The sequence below is a fragment of the Oncorhynchus mykiss genome, chromosome 8 (assembly GCF_013265735.2).
Source record: "Oncorhynchus mykiss isolate Arlee chromosome 8, USDA_OmykA_1.1, whole genome shotgun sequence".
NCBI lineage: Eukaryota > Metazoa > Chordata > Actinopteri > Salmoniformes > Salmonidae > Oncorhynchus > Oncorhynchus mykiss.
The window spans coordinates 71,299,172-71,317,914 of NC_048572.1; the positions used below are offsets into that span (position 1 = coordinate 71,299,172).

General features: G+C 42.5%; 1 protein-coding gene across 4 annotated transcripts in view; it reads left to right on the forward strand.

Moving 5' to 3' along the window:
- Positions 1 to 18,743, forward strand: part of LOC110530474 (arf-GAP with GTPase, ANK repeat and PH domain-containing protein 3) — a 276,915-nt gene that overhangs the window by 163,790 nt on the left and 94,382 nt on the right. For all 4 annotated transcript variants that reach the window (XM_036986120.1, XM_036986119.1, XM_036986118.1 and 1 more), the window contains exons 5-8: positions 5,128 to 5,269; positions 5,804 to 5,938; positions 11,448 to 11,575; positions 12,392 to 12,547. In XM_036986120.1, coding sequence (XP_036842015.1) covers positions 5,128 to 5,269; positions 5,804 to 5,938; positions 11,448 to 11,575; positions 12,392 to 12,547 — 561 coding nt within the window. The remainder of the gene's footprint in view (positions 1 to 5,127; positions 5,270 to 5,803; positions 5,939 to 11,447; positions 11,576 to 12,391; positions 12,548 to 18,743) is intronic.

An 18,743-nucleotide genomic window follows, 5' to 3' on the forward strand; every position in this document is an offset into this window, starting at 1 on the left:
CTGCTGGCTTGCCCCACCACCACAGAAAGCAATGAGCTAGGCTGAACCACCTGCATTTTGGAGCCGCCTTCCTCAAGAAAGCAACAAAGAGACCATGTATGCGGCTTTATTAACTCAATTATTATTTTATTTTTTACATTGTTTGCAAACTGATATGTGACACGTATTAATCACCAAATAACAAGCAAAACAGGCAAGCCCCCCCCCCATTGGGCTCTGCCCCACCTGCCCTGAATGACGGATTGCCACTGGCAGTAATCAGCACTAAAAATAACATTAGGTAGATCAAAAGCACTTGAGAAACAGAAATAAGAAAAACACGATGTAAGAAGCTATGTACTGGGCCAGTTCCAATACCATATTTACAATGTGCAGGGAATATGGAGCGATCAAAATAGGTATGTATAGGGGTAAGGTGACTAGCATCAGGATATACACTAAGTGTACAAAACGTTAGGAACAGCTTCCTAATATTGAGTTGCATCCCTTTTGCCCCCAAACAGCCTCAATTCGTCTGGGCATGGACTACAAGGTGTCAAGCGTTCCACAGGGATTCTGGCCCCTGTTGACTCCAATGCTTCCCACAGTTGTGTCAAGTTGGCTGGATGTCATTTGGGTGGTGGACCATTCTTGATACACCATTCTTGATACATCTTGAGTGTGAAGAAAAACCCAGCAGCGTTGCAGTTCTTGACACACTCAAACTGGTGTGCCTGCACCTACTACCATACCCCGTTCAAAGGCACTTAAATCTTTTGTCTTGCCCTCTCACACTCTGAATGGCACACAGACACAATCTGTGTCTCAAGGCTTAAAAATCATTATTTAACCTGTCTCCTCCCCTTCATCTACACTGATTGAAGTGGATTTAGCAATTGAGACCAATAAGAGATCATAGCATTCACCTGGTCAGTCTATGTCATGGATTGTTTTGTACACTCATTGTATGATAAACAGAGTAGCAGCAGCGTAAATAGTGAGTGTGTGTGTACATCAAAGCAGTATTTATTATAATCCTCAACGTCTCATCTTTCATTTTTGTATAATATGTTTTCCTTAATTTCATTTTTTTTCTCCAAACCAGTTACAAACATAAATGGCAACTTTCAGACACACACAAACAAAGTGCCTGCGTTATTATTTGCCATAAATTGTACTAATTCATCTTGTCTTTCAAAATACATAGATTCCTCTACAATTTCTTTCACTCAGACAACCCAGAATTCTCAATAGTTGCTCAGTTAGCAGGAGGAATGGGGGCAACTTCTTGTCGTGCGAGATGCTGAAGTTCAGAACGTCTGTCAGTCAAAACCCATACAGCGCAGTGAAGTGCAGAGCTCTGACGTCATGTGCAGAAAGTGACTGTACAGCCACTGTGTTCCAATTTAGGTGTTTATCAGTGCCCAAATCCGCCATTTTCAACCCGTAGACGGATACGAGTGTAAAGGGCTACTTCTATATAGCTAAGTATCACAAAGAGAACTTTATTGTATTTTTTGAATGTACACCACGTCATTGACAAACTCATTTTAACTAGATCAGGTAGGTGTGTTGTAACTGTTGACAAATAATGACATTAACATACTGTAAATTGCTATGAATGTGAAAGTAGGGTGACTCCCCTAGCGGGGGAACCCAGGCCACCAGCACCAATTTCAAATGCTCTAACCACTGTCCTAATAAGGGATATATCTAGGGCATGTGCTTATTAGTCCAATAAAGTTAGGCCCTGTCCAGAAGAAACCCTAATCCATCTTCTATAGGCATCTACAGGGGCGCAACTTTCACTGGGGACTGAAAATGCATTTTTGTCCCCCCAGTTTTATAATTGGAATATGATGCAAATCAAGGAAGGGTGTGCTTTAGGACCATGCGGACGCCTCCGAGTGGTCAGGTAGGCTCTTTGGAGTGTTTATATGACTGGATAAATAAAAAAATATAAAAAATAGTTATGTCCCCTCCACTTCGAAAACCAAAGTTGCGCCCCTGGGCACTGATGTAGATTAAACAACTTTGATCGGTAAGCAATAGGGTGAATGCACTTTGAGGTTCATCTCAGCTCTGTTAAAAATACACTCATGGAAAAAAGTATTCATGAGTATCATTAAAACGGGTTTACAAACCCCACCGACATTAGACAACTGTACAGAAAGCACTTAAATTGCTGAAATAAGTCAATCAAATCGATCATGAGAATAGTCGGATTAACCGATACCTGACACAGATATGGTTCTATTCCAATCCCAAGTGAGGACATGTTGAATAATAATTACTGTATAAATGAAAATGCACAATTTAACCATCTACTCTGAACAAAAATATAAATGCAACATGCAATAATTTCAGCGATTTTACTGAGGTACACAGTTCATATGAGGAAAGCAGTCAATTGAAATAAGTCAATTATGCCCTATTCTATGGATTTCACATGACTGGGCAGGGGTGCATCCATGGGTGGGCCAATCAGAATGAGTTTTCCCCCACAAAAGGGCTTTATTATAGACAGATATACTCCTCAGCACCCTCTGCCTCCCGGACGACCCTGCAGGTGAAGAAGCTGGATGTGGAAGTCCTGACCTGGCGTGGCTACACGTGGTCTGGGGTTGTGAGTCGTTGTAGGGGGCATATGATAGATACATGAACATTATATTCTCTGGCAACAGCTTTGTTGGACATTCCTGCAGTCAGCATGCCAATTGCCCGCTCCCTCAAAACTTGAGACATCTGTGGCATTGTGTTATGTGACACAACTGCACATTTTAGAGTGTCCTTTTATTGTCCCCAGCACAAGGTGACCTGTGTATTGATCATGCTGTTTAATCAGCATCTTGATATGCCACACCTGTCAGGTGGATGGATTCTCTTGGCAAAGGAGAAATGCTCACTAACAGGGATGTAAACAAATTCGGGCACACAATTTGAGAGAAATTAGATTTTTGTGAATATGGAACATTTCTGGCATTTTTTTTATTTCAGCTCAAGAAACATGGGACCAACACTTAACATGTTTCGTTTATATTTTTGTTCAGTATACGTCAAAGTGTGTCAAATATGTAAGTTGAGAACACTATAAAAGCAGTGTGTGTGAGTATCTCTAACCTTGCCAACTGACGGAGTTATGAATGGATCAGTGGTTCACCAATCAGGGCCTTGATTGGCTTGGCGACAGTAACAATGTTCTGTTTTTTTTTTCTATTTTTTTTATAACGTTTCTTTGGGACTATCAGGCGATATCCTGACAATGCACAGAAATGTTCATGCAACGTTCCCATGAAATGTGCCTTGAACATTAATAGCTTATATTCTGAGAACATGGCAACCATGTTCTGTGTATGTTTGGTGGGACATTGATGGAATATTCTCCTAACACTCAGAAAACTGGACACATAAATGTTCTTTCAACATTCCCATGAAACGTGTCTAGAACATAATAATATCTTAAATTCTGAGAAAATGGTTACTAGTTCCTGGTCAATTCTATTTGACATTAAGTCTCTTTGAAACATTCCTTGCACATCACGGGAACATTCCTATGGAAATGTTAGTTAATGACTTAATGAGACTCTTAAGGGAACATTTGTTGTTAGCTGGGTACCTGTCTGGAGTGCCAGGTGGGCGGGGGTTGCTCTGTTGGGATTATTCTATTGGCTCCATTGCAACAGGTAAGCTCAATCAAGCACAGATACAGTATTTTAAATGAACTAAAATAGTATTTGAACCCAGGTCTGATTCATTCCCCTGGGGCTCAGGAGCGATAGATGTGAACGCTGCTGAATGCCTGAATGGAGGAAGGAGGTGGAGGCGAGGTAGAAAAGGGCTTGTTACACTGTTAGCGCTCGGGCACGGTTCTGTTTCCTCCTTAACCACTTTCTCAGAAGCTATTGTGATTATGAGAACCTTATTCTGCTGCCTGAGGGAAACCTCTTCCTCTCCTCTCTCCCTGGTGCTGCACTAAGAGATACAGTATATAGATTAGGTTTGTGTAATGGTGGAGGGGAAAGCAGGTTCCACCTTCCGATAACCTGTGATACAGGTTTGTAATAGCTATATTTCAGATTACATTGATATTCCCCCTTGTAACTGGCGACACAGGCGTTAACACAATAACAGATGCTCTGCATGAAATGGCTTTTGCTACACTGCCCTCTTCTGCACACATATAGAACTGAAGCCACCACCGTAAAAATAAGAAAAGGGAATTATTCATTAAGTTGTCGTTAAATTGCTGTGGTTATTCATACAAAAACCTAATCAGGAGATTCATGATATAATTTTGTTTCAGCTAGTTATGGTTCACCATAAGAAATTGATTGCAACTAATTTTTATGTGAACATCTCAATAGGGCTAGATTTATTGAGCGCTCTGAAGCAGGTTTTCGTCATAGATCTCTCTGTACTTTCCTCCGATCATCTTTCCCTCGATCCTGACTAGTCTCCCAGTTTCTGCCGCTGAAAAACATCCCCACAGCATGATGCTGCCACCACCCTGCCTCACCATAGGGATGGTGACAGGTTTCCTCCAGATGTGATGCTTGGCATTCAGGCCAAAGAGTTCAATCTTGGTTTCATCAGACAAGATAATATTTTTTCTCATGGTCTGAGTACTTTAGGTGCCTTTTGGCAAACTCCAAGTGGGCTGTCATGTGCCTTTTACTGAGGAATGGCTTCCATGTGGGCACTCTACCATAAAAGCCTGATCGGTGGAGTGCTGCAGAGAAGGTTGTCCTTCTGGAAGGTTATCCCATCTCCACAGAGGAACTCTGGAGCTCTGTCAGAGTGACCATCAGGTTCTTGGTCACCTATGAAGGCAATGCTACCAAATACTATTTGAGTGTATGTAAACTTCTGACCCACTGGGAATGTGATGAAAGAAATAAAAGCTGAAATAAATCCTTCTCTCTACTATTATTCTGACATTTCACATTCTTAAAATAACGAGGTGATCCTAACTGACATAAAACAGGGAATTTTTACTAGGATTAAATGTCAGGAATTGTGAAAAACTGAGTTTAAATGTATTTGGCTAAGGTGTATGTAAACTTCTGACTTCAACTGTTTGTTGGTGCTTTTTTATGTGTTGAATCATCCCAAGCCTATTCTTGTGTTTGGTCTCTGTGTCCCCTCCAGTTTGCAGCATGGGTAGACGCTGTGGTGTTTGTCTTCAGTCTGGAGGATGAGATCAGTTTCCAGACAGTCTACAACTATTTCCTGCGTCTGTCCAGCTACAGGAACACAGCAGAGGTCCCCATGGTCCTGGTTGGGACGCAAGGTATTTAATTTGGACCTTGATTTAACCAGGCAATTCCCTTAAGCTATGGATATTGTTTGGATTGTTTGTTTCATCCCATACTGAAGGAGAGGGGAGATTCAGCAATACTTCAAGGACAATGAAATTAAATACAAAAGATTCTTTATAGCTAAAAGTTTATCCAACGTGTTTCGGCTTTTGGTCTTAATCTGGCTTTTTACAGAAGTTAAACAGAATGAGGCTTTTATTCATTTTAAGGGAGTATACAAATATAGACATGGGACAAAAGTGGTAGTTTGTGGCTTAGCGGTAGCCAGTTACTTACATAAATCACCTGACCTAAAGTAAGGCTGGGAGTTTTCTGACCCTGACTACATGCCCTGACCAGGAACAACTCTGGGCCTTAGTTTTAGCATAGACTTGAGACTTTAGTGTTCATTTTCATATACAGAATCCCCCAAATGAAATTTTCTCAAATGAAAAAGGACATGTAAAGCCTACTGTATATTATTCAAAGTGACTACAGTCTTGTTGGTGCTTTTTGTCTCTCCCCAGATGCCATCAGTGCTGCCAACCCCAGAGTGATCGATGACTCGCGGGCGAGGAAGCTGTCCAACGATCTGAAGCGCTGCACCTACTACGAGACCTGCTCCACCTATGGCCTCAATGTGGAACGAGTCTTCCAGGATGGTGAGGGCTGGGTTACTGGGCACTGGGGACGTACTGTAGCTTGGCCATCATGTCACTGAGTACTTCATTTCTGGTCCTGGACTGGCATTAACGCAACCATTTCAATGAATCAACTAATATCCAATCCCTTGATTAACTTAGTAGCTGAATGGGGTGTGTCAGTGCTGGGACAAAAATGTGGATCCCTGCGATCAGGAGTACATAATGCTGGTCTTCAGTGTACCATTGCAGAGGCCAACGTCCACACATCGTGTTTCTATTGCTATCCAGTATCCAATCTTCCCTAGCAGATGATTTAGCCATTCATACTCTCTACTGAATGGCAATGTAATGTCAATGGAAAAGACATGGGAAGGAAATTGGTAAGGGATATATAATGTTGGACACAGTGCCAATAGCCAAGATGAACCTCAGTCAACAAATGATACAACTCTCAGAGAAGATTCTACCCATGCTGCAAATCGCTAAAATGGTGCCCTCAACCAATTGTGTTTTTTTTTGGTTTTTTTTGCGTTGTTTGTAACTTATTTATTTACTTATTTTGTACATAATGTTGCCTCTATCGTCTCTTATGACGGAAAATCATAACTGGACATCAGGACTGCGATTACTCACCATGGACTGGTAGAATCCTTTTTTTTCCTTTAGTTAGTCTGACGAGCCGAACGCGAACGATATACTGCTTTCTCGGGAACAGACCCAGATCCCTGTGAGTTGCGTGAAGAGGAGGCGGAAAAAAGGGGCCAGAGGGCGGGCTGCCTTCTGAGAATTCACAGGTGATCGAATAAACCTCTACTTCCTTCCATTCTGCTAACAAACGTGCAATTTTGGAGAATAAAATAGATGACCTACTCGGAAGGTTAAACTACCAACTAGACATTCAAAACTGTAATATCTTATGCTTCATGGAGTCGTGGCTGAATGACAACACTATGAACATACAGCTGGCTGGTTATACGCTGCACCGGCAGGATAGAACAGAGGCGTCTGGTAAGGCAAGATCCAGCTGACTATGTATTTTTGTAAATACAGCTGGTGCACGATATCTAAGGAAGGCTCGAGCTATTGCTCGCCTGAGGTAGAGTATCTCATGATAAGCTGTAGACCACACTATCTACCTATCTAATGTAGCTGTTTAAATACCACCACAGTCAGAGGCTGGCACTAAGACAGCATTGAATGAGCTGTATTCTGCCATAAGCAAACAAGAAAACGCTCACCTGGGACTTTAATGAAGGGAAACTTAAATCTGTTTTATCAAATTTCTATCAGCATGTTAAATGTGCAACCAGAGGGAATTAACTCTGGACCACCTTTACTCCACACACAGAGACACATACAAAGCTCTCCCTTGCTCTCCATTTGGCAAATCTGACCATAATTCTATCTTCCTGATTCCTGCTTACAAGCTAAATTTAAAGCAGGAAGCACCAGTGACTACATCAATAAAAAAGTGGTAAGATGAAGCAGATGCTAAGCTACAGGACTGTTTTGCTATCACAGACTGGAATATGTTCTGGGATTCCTCTGATGGCATTGAGAAGTACACCACTTCAGTCATTGGCTTCATCAATAAGTGCATCGATGACATCGTCCCCACAGTAACCATATGTACATACCCCAACCAGAAGCCATGGATTACAGGCAGCATCCGCACTGAGCTAAAGGCTAGAGCTGCCGCTTTCAAGGAGCGGGTCTTATAAGCTTATAAGAAATTCCGCTATGCCCTCAAACAAACCATCAAACAGGCAAAGCGTCCATACAGGACTAAGATCGAATCGTACTACACCGGCTCTGACGCTCGTCGGATGTGGCAGGGCTTGCAAACCATTACAGACTACAAAGGGAAGCATAGTCGAGAGCTGCCCAGTGACATGAGCTTGCTAGACGAGCTAAACTATTTCCTTGCTCGCTTCGAGGCAAATAACACTGAAACACGCATGAGAGCACTAGCTATTCCGGAAGACTGTGTGATCACGCTCTCAGCAGCCGATGTGAGTAAGACCTACAAAACAGATCTACATTCACAAGGCCGCAGGTCCAGACGGATTACCAGGACGTTTACTGCGAGCATGCGCTGACCAACTGGCAAGTGTCTTTACTGACATTTTCAACCTCTCCCTGTCCGAGTCTGTAATACCAACATGTTTTAAGCATACCACCATAGTGCATGTGCCCGAGACCACTAAGGTAACCTGCCTAAATGACTATCGACCTATAGCACTCACGTCTGTAGCCATGAAGTGCTTTGAAAGGCTGGTCATGGCTCACATCAACACCATTATCCCAGAAACCCTAGACCGACTCAAATTTGCATACCACCCCAATAGATCCACAGATGATACAATCTCTATTGCACTCCACACTGCCCTTTCCCTCCTGGACAAAAGGAACAGCTATGTGAGAATGCTATTCATTGACTACAGCTCAGCGTTCAACACCATAGTGCCCTCAAAGCTCATCAATAAGCTATGGACCCTGGGACTAAACACCTCCCTCTGCAACTGGATCCTGGACTTCCTGACGGGCTGCCCACAAATGGTAAGGGTAGGTAGCAACACATCTGCCACGCTGATCCTCAACACAGGGGCCCCTCAGGGTTGCGTCCTCAGCCCCCTCCTGTACTCCCTGTTCATGCATGACTGCACTGCCAGGCACGACTCCAACACCATCATTATGTTTGCCGATATTACAACTGATCACCGACAATGACTTGATGGAGGTCAGAGACCTGGCAGTGTGGTGCCAGGACAACAACCTCTCCCTCAACATGATCAAGATGGTTGTGGACTACAGGAAAAGGACTACAGGAAAAGGATGTCAGAGCACACCCCTATTCTATTTGACAGGGCTGCAGTGGAGCAGGTTGAGTACTTCAAGTTCCTTGGTGTCCACATCACCAACAAACTAACGCTACGCTGTCCAAGCACACCAAGAGAGTCATGAAGAGGACAGAAAAAAACCTATTCCCCCTCAGGAGACTGAAAAGATTTGTCATGGGTCCTCAGATCCTCTAAGGTTCTACAGCTGCACCATCGAGAGCATCCTGACTGGTTGCATCATTGCCTAGTATGGCAACTGCTCGGCCTCTGACCACAGGGCACTACAGAGGGTAGTGCGAATGGCCCAGTTCATCACTGGGGCCAAGCTTCCTGCCATCCAGGACCTCAGAGTGTCAGAGGAAGGCCCTAAAAATTGTCAAAGACTCCAGCCACCGTAGTCATAGACTTCTCTGGTTAGGGGCTCGTAAGTAAGCATTTCACTGTAAGGTATACCTACAACTGTTGTATTGGGTGCATGTGACTAATCAAGTTTGATTTGATTTGATTCTTGGTTCAGGGAGAAAGCATCTCTGAATTTACCAAGGTCATGCCAATCTTAATCTGAACACAACAACACTGTTCTGGTTACCACAGTACATTTAGCAAAACAAATATGATGGGTCCACACTCAAAAAGATGTTGCATAAAACTTACTTAAGTTTTCAATATTTTACATTTGTTTTACTACTTCAGGATAGCATACACAGACATTCTGGCTTAACAGCCTTCTTCAGTGTGTAGGTACAGCACATCTTTTTAACAATAACTCTCATTTACTCTCCAAACACTCTCTTTACCAAACGTATGAATACAGTGAGTGTACAAAACATTATCTCCACCTGCTCTTTCCAGGACGTAGACTGACCAGGTGAATCCAGGTGAAAGCTATGGTCCCTTATTTATGTCACTTCAAATCTACTTCAATCCGTGTAGATGAAGGGGAGGAGACAGGTTAAAGAAGGATTTTTAAGCCTTGAGACAATTGAGACATAGATTGTGTATATGTGTTTTTCAGAGGGTGAATGGGCAAGACAAAATATTGAAGTACCTTTTGAACGGGGTATGGTACTAGGTGCCAGGGACACCGGTTTGTGTCAAGAACTGCAACGCTGCTGGGTTTTTCATGCTCAACAGTTTCCCGTGTGTATCAAGAATGGTCCACTGCCCAAAGGACATCCAGTCAACTTGATCCAACTGTGAGAAGCATTGGAGTTAACATGTCCCAGCATCCCTGTTGAACACTTTCGACACCTTGTAGAGTCCATGCCCCAATGAATTGAGACTGTTCTGAGGGCAAAAGGGGTTGCAACTCAATATTAGGAAGGTGTTCCTCATGTTTTGTACACTGTGTACATAACGCAGTGTTCACTTTTCCCTTTCGTTGTTTGTTAACACAAGGAGCCTTGTTGGTTCCGCACTGTTTTAATTGCTTCCTTTTAAGTAATTAAAAGACGTGTAAGTGTTTTGAGCGGCTTCTCAATTCCCCATTCTACTTCAGCCGTCAAGAGCGATACACTCCCCAGCTGTCAGACATACCGTATGTAAACTCATCTCTCTACTTCGGCCCTCATTCACATCTCACAGAATCACAAATCTCCTTCCTGCTGGAGTCTATAGAGAACGCTACGCTGTCTGCATGGCCAATCATGTCCCTCTATACTACACATGACAGGCTCATTTGGTTTACATCACACCACAGATCTCCCTGGGTTGAAGACAGTCTCATTTGGTTAATATCACACCACAGATCTCCCTGGGTTGAAGACAGTCTCATTTGGTTAACATCACACCACAGATCTCCCTGGGTTGAAGACAGTCTCATTTGGTTAACATCACACCACAGATCTCCCTGGGTTGAAGACAGGCTCATTTGGTTAACATCACACCACAGATCTCCCTGGGTTAAAGACAGTCTCATTTGGTTAACATCACACCACAGATCTCCCTGGGTTAAAGACAGTCTCATTGGTTAACATCACACCACAGATCTCCCTGGGTTACATACAGTCTCATTTGGTTAACATCACACCACAGATCTCCCTGGGTTAAAGACAGTCTCATTGGTTAACATCACACCACAGATCTCCCTGGGTTAAAGACAGTCTCATTGGTTAACATCACACCACAGATCTCCCTGGGTTAAAGACAGGCTCATTTGGTTAACATCACACCACAGATCTCCCTGGGTTACAGACAGTCTCATTTGGTTAACATCACACCACAGATCTCCCTGGGTTAAAGACAGTCTCATTGGTTAACATCACACCACAGATCTCCCTGGGTTAAAGACAGTCTCATTTGGTTAACATCACACCACAGATCTCCCTGGGTTGAAGACAGGCTCATTTGGTTAACATCACACAAATCTCCCTGAGCTGTAGACAGGCTAATTTCTCCAAACATACTGCAGAAGTATATTCCTTGGAAATGGAGATGCTTTGTATCTCTGGAGAACTGTATAAGTTAAGGTTCATCTCCACATATGTACCTGATTAAAGATAATTGTTCTGAAGTGGTTGTTAATATCAGTAGACTTGTTGATATTAGAGTTGACATTGTGGAGTTATCCTGAGTTATACCTATCCTGAAAGTCATTGTACTTTATAACAGAGTCGTCAATTGACCACTTGTTGTTGTTGATTCCTAACTCTCTGTTGTTTGTCTGTGTCTCATTCTCTCCCACCCAGTTGCCCAGAAGGTGGTGGCTCTGAGGAAAAAGCAGCAGCTGTCTATTGGTCCGTGCAAGTCCCTGCCCAACTCTCCCAGCCACTCATCAGTCCCCAATGCATCCATCCCCTCTGTGCATATTAACCAGGTGAGGGCACACATCCTGAATATTTCTAACTAAATCCAGGAGTATTCCTGGTCACGTGACCTGACTCAGGGACCTAGTTTTAGTTGTAGGTTAATACTAGGACCCTGAGTTGTTCCTGGTCAGGTTATGTGGTCAGAAAAAAACAATGAGCTTCTTCTGTGAAAATTGGTACTAGCAGAAAGACAAAGGGCTGGGCACTACTGAAGATATAGATGGGCTGTACACTACTGAAGATATAGATAGGCTGTGCACTACTGAAGATAGACAGGCTGGACACTACTGAAGATATTGATAGGCTAGACACTATTGAAGATATGGATAGGCTGGACACTACTGAAGATATAGATAGGCTGGACACTACTGAATATATAGATAGGCTGGACACTACTGAAGATATGGATAGGCTGGACACTACTGAAGATGTGGATAGGCTGGACACTACTGAAGATGTGGATAGGCTGGACACTACTGAAGATGTGGATAGGCTGTAGACTACAGAAGATGTGGATAGGCTGGACACTACAGAAGATGAGGATAGGCTGGACACTACAGAAGATGAGGATAGGCTGGACACTACTGAAGATATAGATAGGCTGGACACTACTGAAGATGTGGATAGGCTGGACACTACAGAAGATGTGGATAGGCTGGACACTACTGAAGACATACAGGAGGCATACAGGAGCCTACGTAAACTATTGTATCTATGGTGTTTTCGCTTTCCCAGATCCTGCCTGTAACTGACCAGTCTGTTCTCTCTGTCTTTTTCTCCCTCTTTCTCTTTCCATCTTGGTCTCTCTTCCCTCCCTCCTCCAGTCGGCAAACGGCGGTGGTGTGTTCAGCGACTACTCCTCCTCTGTGCCCTCCACTCCCAGCATTAGCCAGAGGGAGATGCGTATCGAGACCATTGCTGCCTCCAACACGCCCACACCCATCCGCAAGCAGTCCAAGCGCCGCTCCAACATCTTCACTGTAAGTATGCGGCAGCTGATGCAGAGCAACACCCACTCACATTACTAGAGGGCACAGTACCGCACGCACACATACTGTCCACTAGATAGAGACAAAGACAAAGCTACCCTTTCTGGCTGTTTCAGAAACAGGCACAAAAAGCCTTCCTGGCTTTACTCTTTATACAAGCAACTAAAATGGGTAACGGGGACAAAATATAATAACAATATGGTTGTTGGTTACAACTTGGGTTGTATTTTGAACCCATACTATGAAAAAAAAAGCTTAATTAATTTTTTCATTTCTTATTTTAAAGCAAATATCAAAGCTATAAGCACTGTGGAGAAATATCTCAGCTTTTTTAAACCTTTTTTATGTTGGTGACATTTTTCTTTACTTTCCGATTGGAAGTAAATGAGCGCATGAATTACTCATCTTTCACTTATACCCTCCTCCTGGTCCCACTGTCTCAATCTTTGGCCTCCCTCCCTCCCCCTCTTATTTTTACTAGATCCTTTCTTTGCAGTGACTCCCTATTGGGGGAGAGAAGGGGTGAGGCAAGGCTACACCTCACTAAAGCCAACAATGCCAGTTCCCTTACCCGGCCACACTAAACTGAACTAAAAGTCAGGAACATAACCCTTTCAGTCAGTACAGAGTCAGATAATGCATGCTCTCCCTCTCTCCCCCCTCCACCCCTACCTTACTGTAGGTATCCCTACCCTAGTTATTCCATCTCTGACTTTTGCCATTTGACCACTACCAGTGTACTTACCACAGCTTGCCCTGCTCCCATTACCTATACTTATAATAGCCCTAGTTAAACTTTTATCCTTACTCTAGCTTTAACCCAACCCAAATTTACCGTATTCAATCTTGTGGCACAGCTCTAAACTTCCTTACCTTTGAGACCCTTGTACTAACCACTGTACTTTTCACAGTCTCCTTTTCTTTTAACTTTACCTCTCCCTTCTCCCCTAACCTTAGCCCCCTCCTGCTCCAATCTACGTTCATCCCTTCCCCAGCTCCCCTTTCTCTTACCTCTACCTCTCCCTTCTCCCCTAACCTTAGCCCCCTCCTGCTTCAATCTACGCTAATTTCTTCCCCAGCTCCCCTTTCTCTTACCTCTACCTTCTCCCCTAACCCCAGCCCTATCCTTTTCTCTAACCAAGCTCAACCCTGACCCCAGCCTTCCTACATCCTCCCTCACTCTAACCTCTCCCATCTCCCCCTACCCCAGCTACTGTGGTAGCCACCGCTGGGCTCCAGGCTCTGGGCAGCAGAGCAGGCTGTGTGTCAGTTAGTAGCGCCCCTTGTCTTCTCCCTCCCCCTGCTAGGTAGTGACTAACCCTGTCCACCAGAGAAATGAGCCTCTGCCCGTCTGCGTCATGGAGATGCCCAAGCACGCCACCTATCCCGTGTGGGTGCCCGAATGGCAGGCCGAGCGGGAGTTTCAGCTCATGACCTTCTGAGGAGCAGCAAGTGGGAGGGCGGGAGTGCCAGGGAGGGGCGGAAGAGAGGTCGAGGGGGAGGGGGGTCGACGACTCACCGTATCCCAAATGACACTTCAAGAGCAAGGAAGACATTGCCATTTTTACAATACAAGAGAAAAACCTAAATAGTTTTGTTTACCAAGCATTCACTTTAAGACTACACCTTTTCACCTTGTTTTTTCATCAATCTCAGTTCAGAGGACCGCTTGAGGACACAGAATTATTTACACGCCGTACACAATACAGTAGTCCTGAACATCTCTCTCTGGCCACACATAGTTACAAAGACAGTATTATAAAACCTGCAATGCCACCTCTTCTAATCATAGTAGTGGGTAACTGTGATCCCTAACCGTTGTTTATTCAGTTGGGGAGTTGTGGTCAAGATAGAGACACAGCCTTAACATCATGGGTTTTACGACACAAGAGTGTCTATTTCTCTCTCAACCCTTTTGATTTCACATTCCTTTTCCTTTTGTGGGCATTTTGACCAGATAGACCTTTCAAAAGCACCCAAACCAATTAGAAACAACACTGTGGCTAACTTTGCAGTCATATTCATGAAACCACTTGTACTCACAATTTTGCTAGTTAGAATATTCAGACACCTTTTCCCAAAATATTTCACTTTGGTTTATTTCACTTTGGAGATTTAAGTAATATGATCATACAGTGCCTTGCGAAAGTATTCGGCCCCCTTGAACTTTGCGACCTTTTGCCACATTTCAGGCTTTAAACGTAAAGATATAAAACTGGAACGACATTTATTGGATATTTCAAACTTTTTTAACAAATCAAAAACTGAAAAATTGGGCGTGCAAAATTATTCAGCCCCTTTACTTTCAGTGCAGCAAACTCTCTCCAGAAGTTCAGTGAGGATCTCTGAATGATCCAATGTTGACCTAAATGACTAATGATGATAACTACAATCCACCTGTGTGTAATCAAGTCTCCGTATAAATGCACCTGCACTGTGATAGTCTCAGAGGTCTGTTAAAAGCACAGAGAGCATCATGAAGAACAAGGAACACACCAGGCAGGTCCGAGATACTGTTGTGAAGAAGTTTAAAGCCGGATTTGGATACAAAAAGATTTCCCAAGCTTTAAACATCCCAAGGAGCACTGTGCAAGCAATAATATTGAAATGGAAGGAGTATCAGACCACTGCAAATCTACCAAGACCTGGCCGTCCCTCTAAACTTTCAGCTCATACAAGGAGAAGACTGATCAGAGATGCAGCCAAGAGGCCCATGATCACTCTGGATGAACTGCAGAGATCTACAGCTGAGGTGGGAGACTCTGTCCATAGGACAACAATCAGTCGTATATTGCACAAATCTGGCCTTTATGGAAGAGTGGCAAGAAGAAAGCCATTTCTTAAAGATATCCATAAAGAGTGTTGTTTAAAGTTTGCCACAAGCCACCTGGGAGACACACCAAACATGTGGAAGAAGGTGCTCTGGTCAGATGAAACCAAAATTGAACTTTTTGGCAACAATGCAAAACGTTATGTTTGGCGTAAAAGCAACACAGCTCATCACAGCTGAACACACCATCCCCACTGTCAAACATGGTGGTGGCAGCATCATGGTTTGGGCCTGCTTTTCTTCAGCAGGGACAGGGAAGATGGTTAAAATTGATGGGAAGATGGATGGAGCCAAATACAGGACCATTCTGGAAGAAAACCTGATGGAGTCTGCAAAAGACCTGAGACTGGGACGGAGATTTGTCTTCCAACAAGACAATGATCCAAAACATAAAGCAAAATCTACAATGGAATGGTTCAAAAATAAACATATCCAGGTGTTAGAATGGCCAAGTCAAAGTCCAGACCTGAATCCAATCGAGAATCTGTGGAAAGAACTGAAAACTGCTGTTCACAAATGCTCTCCATCCAACCTCACTGAGCTCGAGCTGTTTTGCAAGGAGGAATGGGAAAAAATTTCAGTCTCTCGATGTGCAAAACTGATAGAGACATACCCCAAACGACTTACAGCTGTAATCGCAGCAAAAGGTGGCGCTACAAAGTATTAACTTAAGGGGGCTGAATAATTTTGCACGCCCAATTTTTCAGTTTTTGATTTGTTAAAAAAGTTTGAAATATCCAATAAATGTCGTTCCACTTCATGATTGTGTCCCACTTGTTGTTGATTCTTCTTCTTCAAAAAAAATACAGTTTTATATCTTTATGTTTGAAGCCTGAAATGTGGCAAAAGGTCGCAAAGTTCAAGGGGGCCGAATACTTTCGCAAGGCACTGTAGCTCTATGATACATTATAATGCACAATTTATTACTCTTCTCCATCGCTAGTCAAAGGTCACTGAGCGAAAAGGTAGAATACCACAGTGATGACTTAATCTTCTCTGTATCCCAGTGCACAGTCTGATGATGCCATGCTGTCTGTCCACATTTTGTAGCTTTTGGGATAAATTCAAAGTACTTCAGATATCCCCATACTGATTATACAAGTAAAATAAATTTGTATTGGTCACATGCAAATGGTTAGTATATGTCATAAGCATTTCGCTACACTCGCAATAACATCTGCTAACCATGTGTATGTGACCAATAACATTTTATTTGATTTTGATTTGTCTAATCAGTATTTGGGATATCTGAAGGGCTTTGACGTCATCTCAAAAGCAACAAAAAAACAATTTTATTACAAATATGAATATCATTGATTTAAGTTACTAACTATATATTTATTGGTCACTGGGCACCATTTTAATATTTTAATTTGCTGAAATAGGCTACCTTGAAAACATTTGGACATTTAGCTTTATAGTGCATTGCAAATTGACAGGTGACTCTGCCTCTATTGGAGCTTTTGATAATAGTTTTAGGGTGATTTTATTTCTCAAAGGTCCTAAAAGCTTTACTCAGAAAGATGTTGGTTTATCCACCATGTCTTTTCACCACCAGTCAGTTCAGTCAAACCAGCCATAGTCATCAATCACCCTCAACCCACTTCTGTCATGACTAGTAATGGCCACTAGGTGTCAGCTGAGTACACAGAAATCCTTTCCTAGTGCTTCCATGGTTTAGTAACCACATCAATAGGTTTGAGGCATTTTTGTTCTTTCTTTATTTTCATAAACATTGTCATGACGAATTGAAGAGTACCTTTTTGCATACTCCCCCCCCCCCCCCCATTTTGTCACATCTAAACCTCATAGCCTTCAACTCTCCTGTATAATTGTCAGCCATTTTGTTGACATGTTTTTAGTTCCTTTCATTACTTTTGTACGTTTTACTGGATATACACCCTTAAGGAAAAAAATAAAAAAACGCTCTGGAATGTTTTTTATTTTCGATATTTGCAGATTTCTGCTACTGTTCCCAACCTTTCTTCATCAAAAAGGGCTTTCTAACTCCTTCCGCATTAGAAGAGCTCTGTGGTATCAAAAATCAAACCGCATTGCACCCCTAAATGAGTTGTCCCTCTGGCCTGTCATTCCCAATAAGGAGGAGTAATGCCTAGGGACTAGAGCATTAAAATAGTTTTTGCTGCTTAACCCTATTGTCCCCTTTGCATCCTGGGTAATGCATCCTGGGTAATACATGATGCACTATGGAAACCATACAGCTTTGTGACAAGACAACAAGTAACGTTGGACGTTTGGGAGTCAGTTCATGCTCAAAGTGAAAAACGGTCATATTCACACACTCTGGAGTGTGACAGAATGTAGGGACTCTTTTCGGCTGGAAATGCCCCCCCCCCCGTTCTTATACCCCACCTCCGTACTTCAAACTTTCCACCCATACAAACAGTCTGTGTACAGTTAAGTCACGCTTGGAATTATGATTCAACCACTCAAAGGACACTTCCTCTTACATGACATCACTTCCCTCTTACATGACATCACTTCTCTCTTACATGACATCAAACTGCTTTTTGCCATAAAACGAGGACTCGAGGGAAGGTTGCAAAATTCGGTCAACCTTCAATAAATTCCCTGGTTTTCCCAGAATCACGGTTGGATGATTCCAGAATCAGGAGATAATAAGCAGGAAATCCAGAAATCTCCAACCAGGATTTCTAGAAAACCAGAGAATTTATTAAAAGTTCCCAGAATTCTGCAACCCTAACTAGAGGTGTGAAGTACGTTCAGTTGTTGACTTCCCTCTTTCTTTTTATTGTTTTGTTTTTTTCATTTCTCTTTCTTTTCAAGGAAAGTCTTGAATGGACTTGAATATGTGGTCAACTTAAATAAGGGTATGTTAGGGGTGATGTTGGATAGTTTTATGAAGGCCTTCATAAAAATAAGAGTAGGGCGTCAGGGAGAAGTGGTATCATACAGAATAATGAATAACGAATGGCAAATGGATTGCACCGACTTGTATGAATGTAGTTTCTATTTATTTAATTTGACTATGATTTTGGAATTATTCATTTCTCTATTCTTTATTATTGATATTTATTTACTTGTTTTCTTCTTTATTAATTTATTTCAATTTGGGTTTGGTATGAAGATTATGAACTTATTCCATAATCGCTTTTATATCATTTAGGTATTGAAAAATATAAGACTGCTGTATATCTTGTATTGTATTTACAATGGTACTCTATAGAAAGTATATGATATACATATGAAATATATCAAAAATAAAAAAAGATGCCTTTATTGTCCATCCTATATTTTGTGGGAACTGCAATGTTTGGCTCATTATGTTGATCTTATTTGAAAGTGAAACCTGTGACTTAATTTGTATGGTGTCTG